Source organism: Panthera uncia, chromosome E1 (assembly GCF_023721935.1).
Source record: "Panthera uncia isolate 11264 chromosome E1, Puncia_PCG_1.0, whole genome shotgun sequence".
Classification (NCBI taxonomy): domain Eukaryota; kingdom Metazoa; phylum Chordata; class Mammalia; order Carnivora; family Felidae; genus Panthera; species Panthera uncia.
This window is the reverse complement of record NC_064814.1, coordinates 5,033,768-5,045,424: the sequence shown is the minus strand read 5'-3', so window position 1 is coordinate 5,045,424 and position 11,657 is coordinate 5,033,768. Positions and strand designations below refer to the sequence as shown.

Here is an 11,657-nt window from a genome sequence, read left to right as displayed (position 1 = left end):
TGACCTGCTCCAGGTTGGACCAAACCAGGCTGAGCTGCTCCTGGTTGCACCAAACCAACCTGAGCTGCTCCTGGTTGCACCAACCCAGGCTGAACTATGCCAGGTTGCACTAAACCACGCTGATCCATTCCAAGTTGGACCAAGCCACGTTGATCCATTCCAGGCTGCCCCAAATCGCACTGATCCATTCCAGGTTGGGCTGAATCTTGCTGACCCAATCCAGGTTGCATCAAACCAGGCTGATCTGCACCAAGCTGTACTAAACCAGATGGATATGCATCAGGGTACACCAAATCAAGAGGATAGGCACCAGGCTGGACCCAGCCACCGGAATATGCACCAGGTTGAACCCAGTCAGGTAGATAAGCACCAGGCTGAACCAAACCACTTTCATCTACCACAGGCTGCACCAAACCACGCTGATCCATTCCAGGTTGGACCAAACCAGGCTGACCCGCACCAGGCTGGAGCAAACCAGGCTGGACTAAAGCATTCTGTTCTGTGCCAGTTGGTCCCAAACCGTGCTGATCGATGAGATGCGGAACCAGTCCATGCTGCTCCATGCCAGGCACTGCCAGTCCTTGCTGATCCATGCTGGCTATTAAAAATCCATGCTGATCCACGTGAGGAGGTACCAATCCACGCTGAGCCACATCAGGCTGTCGGTCCGTGCCAGGAAATATCATGCTGTGCTGATACGTGCTAAATGGAACCATACCAGGCTGATCTGTACTAGGTGGTCGCAAGCCTTGCCGATCTCTGCCAGGTACCAGTGGTGGCATCATACCACGCTGAGCCATGCCCTGCTCATCCATTCCAGGTGGCGTCATACCAAGCTGACCCACGCTGAGGGGTACCACACTGTGTGGGTAAGTGCTATGATGGAGCGATGCAAGCTGATCCATGCCAAGCGGTGCTGTTCCACGTTGGTCTGGCCTCGGATAGATTTGACCATAGCTAACATGTACCCCCCCCTGCTGATCTGGGTACACGTGAGGATGCTGATCTCCGATCGCGGTGGCTGAGGGCAAGTCCTGTTGAACTAGACCAGGGTGTGCCTCTCGTTCATCTTTTCTTAGATATGCTGAGGTGTGCGGCTGCAGCTCTCTAGTCCTGTGACGATCTGACTCTAGTCTGAATTGGGACACAGGTGGCTGATGGGACTTTGCCAAGCCAGCCTCGTCACGGGCCCTTGGGTGCTGTCCTCTACCAGGGGATGCAGTGGCGGGGGTGCTTTTCTTTCGTTCCCCGCCAACTCCTTCGGAGGGGTATCCCATGGCACTGAGTCCTGATAAGGTCCGATCGGAACCATGACCATCTGCAGAATCCACAGTTGGGTCAGCACTTGAGTGCTTGGTGGAGGCTCCGTCATCCGATGTTAAGGAAGTATGCTTTTTGCGTTTAAGGAGTCCCGTTGTTGTCTCTGAGCCCTGGTTGGAGTGGAAGAAAGAGGTCAGTAAGTGTAAGTAGAAAGTCCTCACTATGAGACACGAAGGAAAGAAAATCTGGGACGTCTGACAAGGATGACTTAGGGCCTTTGGAGAAACCTCTGGGCCCCAAGACTAAGCTGGACACAAAGACTTTGACGTTCTTGAAGGACAGGTCTCCAAAGCTTTGAGAATCTGCACATTTGTAAGTGGCACCATAAGATGTTATTTTTTAAGTTTCTTTATTTGAGAGAGAGAGTGTGCGTGTGTGCGTGTGCGCGCATGAGTGGGGGAGGGGCAGAGGGAGAGGGAGAGAGACAATCCCCGGCAGGCTCTCCATTGTCAGTGTGGAGCCTGACATGGGGCTTGGACTCACGGAACTGTGAGATCATGACCCGAGCTGAAACCAAGAGTCAGATGCTTCTCCCACTGAGCCACCCGGTGCCCTGCCACCATAATATGTTAATTCCCTTCATAAAGGACAGCGGGAACACTACCCAATACAAGTGATCCACTCCAACTATTGCTGGGTCTACAAACAAAGGACATGAGTCATTTTATTAAGTTTAAAATATAAGGTCTACCCCATCAGTGGCCCATTGCTGATGGTAAAAGTATACACGGCAGGGCGAGTAAACCATGTCTCCAAAATGTAAGCGCACCAACTCTTGTACTCGGAAATCCTATAGGTAAGATTTTCTCTGTGGACTCTTACAAAGGGCTGCCGGGATATATATACAGAGTCTGCAGCATTGTTTATGAAAACAGATTATCAGTAGGGGGCTGATCTAGTTAGGGGACACACCCATACAGGAGAATACTAAGAATCCGTTAAAAGAAAAGAGGGACCATTTCCATTTCCAGCCCAAATGAAGTGACAGGAACTGGATTTACCCTCCCATCTGTAATAACCAAAAGTCAAAAACCAAAAGCAACAACAATGAAATAGACACGCTGGAAACCGGCTAGTGAAGGCTGCCAACCCCTGAAACATGGGCAGGCCAACTACGTGAGCTCTACTGCCTTAAGAGAGTTTCCAGGCTACAGTGCCAGGAGAGGGACTCCCCGAGTTGAGGAGAGAGAGTTGAGCCTTCAGGGAGACTGAGGCCACAAGGGCTCACAGGACAGAGTATCAGAAAGAAAGGACATGCACCTAGAGAGGACTCCGGAGCTCTGCAGAGGGCCCCCTTTGGGTATCCAGCACAGAAATGATCAGCATGACTATGTGAGGAAGCTACCCAAGGCTGGGAAGGGAGCCATCTGCAAGGCTGGAGGGAACCGTGCCCAGACTCTCCTGGGGTTGGGAACGGTGCCGGTTTCTATCAGCCAGTTTGGAAAAAAACTCCTAATTCGGGGGAGAGTGCTCAGAAAGGTGTTGCCTCAGAAGTGGAGAATAAGCGGCTCTATGCCGAACGCTGCTATGAACCCCCTAAGAAAAGAACCCCAAAACATATACAGAAAAAGAAACAAGGGAATGAAAACAGGGCACGAGAATACAATTATGTAACACCAAAGAGACGCGATTGAGGAATGGGGGAATGGAAAAGACCTAAGATATATGGAAAACACATAGCAAATGGAAGACGTAAATCTATTTCATCAGTAATTAAACACCCCATCCAGGAGGCGCCTGGGTGGCTCAGTTGGTTAGGCATCTGACTCTTGATTTTTGGCTCAGGTCATGATCTCACAGTTCATAAGATTGGGCCCTGCGTTGGACTCCATGCTGATGGTGCACAGCCTGCTTGGGATTCATTCATTCTCTCTCTCTCTCTCTCTCTCTCTCTCTCCCTCTCTCTCCCTCCCTCCCTCCCTCCTGCTATGCCCCTCCCCTGCTCATGCACGCACTCTCTTTATCTCCCAAATAAACTAAAAAACAAAAAAAAGGAAAGAAAAAAAGAAGCACTCCAGTCTGAAGTCTCCAATCAGAAGGAGATTTGCAGAATGGATTTAAAAACCTGATCATTGTGGGGCACCTGGGTGGCTCAGTCGGTTGAGCCTCTGACTTTGGCTCAGGTCACGATCTCACAGTGTGTGAGTTCGAGCCCCGCATCGGGCTCTGTGCTGACAGCTCAGAGCCTGGAGCCTGTTTCGGATTCTGTGTCTCCCTCTCTCTGCCCTTCCCCTGCTTGTGCTCTCTCTCTCTCTCTGAAAAATAAACATAAAAAGAAAAAAAAAAAACTGACCACCGTGTGCAGCTTTTTCTTTCTGCATCTGGAGGCACATGAGACCTTGTCCACAGACTAGGCAGCCATGGCCAGGGAGGACACAGCAGCAAGCACCAGCGTGTGTGTCCTGGGCAGGGGTGGTGCCGGCACAGTACGTGTTCACCTTAAAGAGGAACGTGAGGCAGAAGTCCAAGGTCACTGAGATGCCTGTATCCAAGCCCTGCATCTCTGGATGTTGCATATTGTCTATGCTGTTGTTCTAGGACAAGTTTAAGAACAGAACTCGGAGTGCCTTTAAGGACAACTGACTAACCAAGAAATAACTAATAAAAAAAATCTGCTGTGTATGTGAAAATGAGGTCAGAATTCCAAAAAAGTTCAGGTCATATCAGGAGCCTTATAAGAAATGATCTGTGGTCTTATCAAAGAAGGACCTTGCACGCCTTCAGGTAATAATAGACTCTGATAGGACTCTAAGTGGGTTTTCCTAGTTCCTAAAAAGGGAAAAGATGCTCACCATGACAATTATAAGCTGGTGACAAACGGAGGTCCAAAAAAGTTACTTCAACAAAAAGGAAAAGATTATGCTACAAAAATTGATCCTGTTCCTACCATAGAGGAGAAGTACCCCTAATATGGTTGAATGGAACCCTAAATCACAGGGTTTGCTTATTGAACAAGCTCTACCAAGAGCTAAACTGAAAGAAAGAGAAATTGTGGCAGAATCTGATGTATGTTCAAGGAAGGATACAAGAATTTGATATTCTTTGATAGTCTTTGATAAGCTCCAACGACACAGTCTCCCTGTGTTCAAATTTCAGCTGGGTGCTGATGATGTACTGTAGGAAGTTACCCATCAGGCTGGCGTTTATCACCCAAATGTCAGAATCATGACCGGCTTCATGGATTTTGATGACAACGGGGTGTTCGAAGGACTTAGAGGAGAACCAATTCATGAATTTAACAAACATGGTGCCTTGAACACCACAGAACATTTTGATCAACTACAAGACAGTAACAACAAAATTCTGGGAGACTCCCAAGGAGGCTTGAGGTTGGCAGATGGACTATGGCCAATGCTGAACACATTCTGGAAACTGGATTTCAAAATGATAGGGTGGGTGAACTCTTAGAAAAGTACATGCACTCTTATGATATTCCTTTAGTAAAAGATGAATCATTGGACATAGCCACCACTGTCTTACAGAAGATTCTATAAACAAGCATTCTTCAAGAAGACCTCTTTCCTCTGGAGGCAACAGATACAAGAACTGCTTGTCCATTCATCTTGCTACAAAACTCTTATTTATAATATATTCTTGCCCTTGAAGGTTTCCTTTGCGCTACTCAAGTATCTTCAGACACACTGAATCTATCGACTGGAAGTTCCTTTTTCTTCACCTCGCTCAATACACTCCTCACCATATTTTTTGACAGATTAAAGAAACAAATAAACCTTAAAGCAAAATTTGAAAAGTAACTCCCAACTTATCCAAAAATTAATTTTGTAGTTCATGTTATCACAAAGTTTTTGAAGACTTTCTTTTTTATACTGGCCAAGTTGGTAGAAGTTAAAACAGAAGTTCTATGAAATGGTGAAATAATGTGCATGATTCTAAGTATTGTTCTTTTTATAATTTGGGTGAATTATGCTGATGCTATATATTATCCTGAAATTGTGTTATGTGTGATTATTTTGTTTTAGGAACATATTTATCAGAAATGATTGGCACTTGGTGTTGAAAAACTCTGGGTGCCCACATGTCACTGCTCTTTACAAAATGTTCTATAGCGGAGGTGCCTGGGTGGCTCAGTCAGTTAAGCGTCTGACTTTTGATTTTGGCTCAGGTCAGGATCTCAGGGTTGTGAGATTCAGCCCCTTGTGGGGCTCTGCACTGGGTGTGGAGCCTGCTTAAGATTCTCTCTCTCCCTCTACCCCTCCCCCCTCACTTGCACTCTGTCTAAAAAAATAAATAAATAAAATTAAAAAACCCAAAATGTTCTATAATGAAGCACTGATAATACACATGAAATGAAAAGCAAAAACAAAAAAATAAAACTGATTCATGATCCAATTATATGCTGTCTGTAAGAGACATATATTAGAGTCAAAGAAACAAACGAGTAGAAAGTAAAAAGATAGAAAACAATAAACCATGCAAATACTAATCAAAAGAGAGCTGGAGGGATGCCTGGCTGGCTCAGTCAGTGAAGCATGCAACTCTTAATCTTAGGGTTGTGAGTTTGAGCCCCATACTGGGTGTAGAAATTATTCCCCCCACCCCCAAAAGAAAAGAACAGAAGAGAGCTGGAGTGACTGTACTAACATCAGACAACATTGTTAATAGAGACAAAGAAAGACATTTTATACTGACACAAGAGTCAATTCATTAGGAAGACCTAATAATTTTTAAAAAATATATGAACTGAGCAACAGAGCTCTAACATACATAAAAAACCGGACAGAATTAAAGGGAGAAATAAACAATTCAACAATAATAGTTGCAGACTTCAATACCCCACTTTCTTTTTTTTTTTTTAATTGTTTAATGTTGATTTTTGAGAGAGAGAGAGAAAGAGTGCAAGTGGAGGAGGGGCAGAGAAAGAGGGAGACACAGAATCTGAAGCAGGCTCCAGGCTCTGAGCTGTCAGCACAGAGCCAGACATGGGGCTCGAACTTATGAACCATGAGATACGCTGGGTGGGACACTTAACCGTTGACTGAGCCACCCAGGCGCCCTGATACCCCACTTTCAATAGGGATAGAACAAATAGGTAGACGATCAACCAGGAAATAGAAGACTTGAACAACACCATAAACCAACTGGACCAGCAAATATCTGTACAACACTTCACATAACAAGATCTGAATAAACATTTTCCACTATAGACCACATGTCAGGCCACTAGAACGCAAACAAAACACAAAACACAGGAAAAAATAAAGATGTTTTCAGTCATATAAATACAAGCTGAAATTCATCAGCAGCAGACTCACACTATAAGAAATGTTAGATGAAACCCATCAGGCAGACAGAAAATGATACCAGATGGAAACCTGGATCTACACAAAGGGACAAAAAGCACTGGAAATGGAAACTACATGGATGAATCTATAAGATGGTTTTCTTATGACTCAAATCTCTTTGAAAGATAATTGACTGAACAAAATAAGAACAATGTATTGTAGGGTTTATAACACATGTGGAAGTAAAATGCACGACAACAATAGCACAAAGCATGAGCTGGCAAACAATGGCCACGGGCCAAATCCAGCCCATCATCTGTTTTGTTAATGATAGTTTATTGGGACACAGGCACACTGATTCATTTATGTATTGTTTATGGTTATTTTCACATAATAACAAGAGTTGAGCAATTGTGACAAAGACTATATGACCCACAAAACCTAAAATATTTACTTGCCTCCTCTAGAAAAAGTTTGCTGACCCCAGAAATAAGAGCCCCTGGAAATATGCCATTGTAAAGTCCTTATACTATGTGAAGGTGGACTGTGATTAAGCTAAAGAGGTATAAATCTATAAACCCTAAAGCAACCACTAAAATAACAAAGACTTGGAGCGCCTGGGTGGCTTAGTCAGTTGAGTGTCTGACTTAGGCTCAGGTCATGATCTCACAGTTCATGAGCTGCTGTCAGCGCAGAGCCTGCTTCAGATCCTCTGTCCCTCTCCCCCTCCCCCCACATGCTCTCAAAAAAATAAATAAAACATTAAAAAAATAACATAAAATAACAAAGACTTATAGCTAATAAGCCAACAAAAGAGGTTACAAACAAAAACATTCAAATAATACAAAAGAAGAAGACAAAGAGGGAAAAAGGAACAAAAAGCAGATGGAACGATAGAACACTAATAGCAGGATGATAACTCAACCCTAATGATATCAATAATCACACTAAATATAAATGATCTAAACAGCCGGATTAAAAAGCAGAGATTGTCGGATTGGTTAAAAAAGCAAGACTAACTCCATGTCACTCGTAAGAAAAAAACTTCATATAGAGAGACACAAATAGGTTAAAACAAAAAGAATGGGAGAAAGTACACCACACTCACAAATGTATAAGAAAAAAAAAAAAGCTGGAATCACAGTGTTAATATCAGACGAGGTAGATTTCAGAAAGAAAAATATTACTAGGGATAAAAAGGTGATTTCTTCATATAAGGAGATCAATTCATGAAGACAGCATAACAATCCTAAATATTTGTGCACCTAATAACAGAGCTTCAAAATATGTGACACAAAACCTGACAGAACTACTACAAGGAGATATGGATAAATCCACAATTATAGTCAGATATTTCACTACCTTTCCCTCAGTAATTGACAAGTAGGCAGAAAGTCAGCCAGGACACTGTATTCATTTTCTGGAGCTGTTACAACAAACAGACTGGGTGCCTTGAACAACAGAAATTTGTTGTCTCACAGCTCTGGAGGCGAGGAGGTTGAGATCCAGGTGTGGCAGGGGTGGTTCCTTCTGAAGCTGTGAGGGAGAATCTGTTCCATGCTTTCTTCTAGCCTCTGGTGGCCTCAGGCATTCACTGATGGCTATCTTCTCCCAACCATCTCTGGACAATCATCTCTCTATGTGTGTCTCTTTCTGTCCAAGTTTCCCCCTTTTATACAGACTCACTTATATTGGATTATGGCCCACCTTAATGACCTCATCTTAACTTGATCTTCTGCAAAGACCCCATTTCCAAATAAGGTCGCATTTACATGGCAGGGTTAGGACTTCAACACCTTCTGGAGGGGTGGGGGTGGGGGGACACAGAGTTTAACCCAACAGATACAGTAAACCTGAACAAAACTACAACCCATGTGACTCGACTGACATTTATAGGATACTTGCCCCAAGGATAGCAGAGGACACATTGTTCTCAAGTGCACGCAAGCATTTACCAAGAGAGACCATGCTCTGGGCCATAAAATATACATCTAACAATTGAAAAGGATCCAGGTTTGTACACATTATATTTTTTGACCACAATGGAATTAGAAATCGGTGACAGAAAGATCCCTGGCAAATCCCCAAATATTTAGAAACAAAATAAGACTGCTAAATAGATCATAGATGAAAGAAGAAATCAAAAGGGATATAGAAAGTATCTTGAACTGTATACTAGAATTTGTGGGCTGCTGCTAGAGCAATACTTAGGGACATATTTATATAGCACTAAATGCCAATACTGAAATAGAAAAAAAGTCTCAGCTTGCACTTCAAGGAACTAGCAAAAGAAGAGATTAAACCCAGAACAAGCAGAAGAAAGGAAACGTTAAAGGTCTGAGCAGAAAGCAGAAAACAACAAAGAAAATCAATAAAATGAAAAAACAAGCTATTTGGGTAAAGCAACGTGATTGATAAACCTCTAGACACACTGATGAGGAATAAGAGAAGACATAAATTACCAACATCAGGAATGTCATCAGGGAAATGCAAGTTAAAACAGGATACCACTACACAACTATGAGTATGGCCAAAATCTGGAACACTGACAACAGCAAATGCTGGCAAGGATACGGAGCAACAGAACTTTCCATTCGTTGTTGGTAGGAATGCAAAATGGCACAGCCACTGTGGAAGACAGTTGGCGGTTTCTTACAAAACGGAACATATTCTTTCTATATCCCAGCAATCACGGTGCTTGGTATTTACCCAAAGGAGTTGAAAACTTACGTCCACACAAAAACCTGCACGCAGATGCTTACAGCAATCTTATTTATAGTTGCCAAAACTTGGAAGCAACCGAGATGCCCTTCAAGTAGGTGAATGGATAAACAAATTGTGGTCCAGCCCAGATAATGGAATATTATACAGCGCTAAAAAGAAATGAGCTATATCAAGTCATGAAAAGACATGGAGGAAACTTGGGGCGCTTGGGTGGCTCAGTGGATTGAGTGTCCGATCTTGATTTCAGCTCAGGTCATGATCCCAGGGTTGTGGGATTGAGCCCTGCGTTGGGCTCCATGGTGAGTGTGGAACCTGCTTAAGATTCTGTCTGCCTCCCTCTGCCCCTCCCCTGCTCATGCTCTGTCTCTCTGTCTCAAAAACAAGTAAACATTAAAAACAACAACAAAAAAACTATGGACTTTGAGTGACATTATGAGTCCATGTAGGTTCACCAGTTGTAACAAATGTACGCTCTGTTGGGGGATGTTAGTGGGGGAGGCTATGCAGGTAGGTGTGGGCAGAAGGCAGATGGGAAATCTTTATACCTTCTTCTCAATTTCTTTCTTTCTCTTTCTTTTCTTTCTTTCTTTCTTTCTTCCTTCCTTCCTTCCTTCCTTCCTTCCTTCCTTCCTTCCTTTCTTCCTTCCTTTCTTTCTTTCCTTTCCTTCTTTTTTTTTAAGCAGGCTCCACACCTAATGTGAGGTTTGAATTCACAATCCCGTGATGAAGAGTCGCATGTTCCACTGGTGGAGTCAGCCAGGAGCCCTTATGCCTTCCACTCAATTTTGCCATGAACCTAAAACTCTACAAAGACAAAGTCTAGGGGTGCCTGGGTGGCTCAATCGGTTAAGCATCCGACTTCAGCTCAGGTCATGATCTCCTAGTCCATGAGTTCGAGCCCTGTGTCAGACTCTGTGCTGAGAGCTCAGAGCCTGGAGCCTGCTTCAGATCCTGTGTCTCCCTCTCTCTCTGCCCCTCCCCTGTTCATGCTGTCTCAAAAATAAATAAAAACGTTAAAAAATTAAAAAAAATAAAAAGATAAAGTCTATTTTTTTAAGTCAATTTTTAAACGTGGGGGAAAAACATGCCGTTCCGTAAGCCCCACTACCCTCTTTCAGGCACATCTAATCCTGACCAGAGGCTGTGCTGTGATCCCCGTGACTATCATTTTTTAGTCAGGATCCAAGTTCCCGTGATTATAATCTTTATTTTTCTCTCCTTGATTTTTTCTTTTAAGCAATCTCTACACCCATTGTGGGGCTCGAACTCACAACCCCAAGGTCGAAGAATGGCATGCTCTACGGACTAAGCCAGCCAGGGGCCTCCACCACCGCCCCCTCCCCCCAACCCCCCGTGATAATCTTAAATGTCATTCGCAACTTGTTCCACATCGATTGAGCAGCATCTGTAAAGCTGCAAAAACGCACAGCTCTCGGTAGGGGACCCTGGCCAGGGTGAGGCTGGCACCGCCCAGGGTTAGTGTGTACTCCTTGGACCCTGGGAGCCCTTAAAATCTTTGCGAAACAATTTCCTACTATTCGAATCACCTACAAGATCCCAGGAAGCACGAAAGATTTACAACGTCTTAGGGCCTCACCTTGGCAGAGCACAATACTTCCCTCTGAGGTCAGGAGCCTCACTGGTGACACTTGATGGCCCACCTGCAATCCTAGCTCTGGAACTACTCGGTGAGGCCCCAAACCATTTAACAAAAACACCGGTTCAACGACCTGGACTCGTTTTCTCCTGCCGTCTCACAAATTGCCACAGACATAGACACCGAAAACGACACGAGTTTAGAGTTGGTTATCTCACTGTTTCCATGGGTCATGAGTCTGGACATGTTTTATCTGTGTGCTCCATCAGGGCCCTCAGCCTGCAATCTAGGCCAAGCTGCGGCCTTATCTCAGGCTCAGCACTGTTGCCAGAACTCAGCTCCTCGTGCCGTGCCCGGCTGTAGCTCTTAGCTCCTAGAGGCCACTCTCGATCCCACCCACTCGGCCCCCTCCACAGGGGCCAGACTCGGGTTTCACTTTCTTGAGAAGGGTTCACCTGATTAGGTCAGGACCACCCAATCCCTCCTGAGATTAACTCAAAGTCAGTGTATTAGCAGCCTAATTATGGGAGAGGTACCAAATCATATCCACAGGTTCTGCCCACACCCGAGGGGATTATACAGGTGTGCGCAGCAGAGGGCAGGAGTCTTGGCAACCATTTTAGGGTTCTGCCTGTCACCTAGAGAGGCCTACTGGAGTTAAAATCAATCACTACAAACAACAACAAACAAAAGAGGAAGGGAGGGAGGGAGGGGGGGGAGGGAAGAAGGAAAGGAAAGGAAAGGAAAGGAAAGGAAAGGAAAGGAAAGGAAAG

The 11,657-nt window shown here is 44.4% G+C and overlaps 1 protein-coding gene, 1 long non-coding RNA gene and 1 pseudogene across 15 annotated transcripts in view; 2 read left to right on the top strand and 1 right to left on the bottom strand.

Moving 5' to 3' along the window:
• LOC125926337 (uncharacterized) overlaps positions 1 to 119 on the top strand; it is an 839-nt gene extending 720 nt beyond the window's left edge. The window contains exon 3 of the long non-coding RNA XR_007459081.1: positions 14 to 119. This is a non-coding gene — a long non-coding RNA (uncharacterized LOC125926337). The remainder of the gene's footprint in view (positions 1 to 13) is intronic.
• The window catches only part of QRICH2 (glutamine rich 2), a 32,544-nt gene that overhangs the window by 13,313 nt on the left and 7,574 nt on the right, over positions 1 to 11,657 (bottom strand). For 5 of the 14 annotated variants that reach the window (XM_049635653.1, XM_049635656.1, XM_049635662.1 and 2 more), the window contains exon 5: positions 5 to 1,430. In XM_049635653.1, the coding sequence (XP_049491610.1) occupies positions 5 to 1,430 (1,426 nt within the window). The remainder of the gene's footprint in view (positions 1 to 4; positions 1,431 to 11,657) is intronic. The other 9 variants (XM_049635652.1, XM_049635657.1, XM_049635663.1 and 6 more) reach the window with 2 other exon arrangements.
• Positions 2,575 to 4,814, top strand: LOC125927284 (cytosolic 5'-nucleotidase 3A-like; annotated as a pseudogene).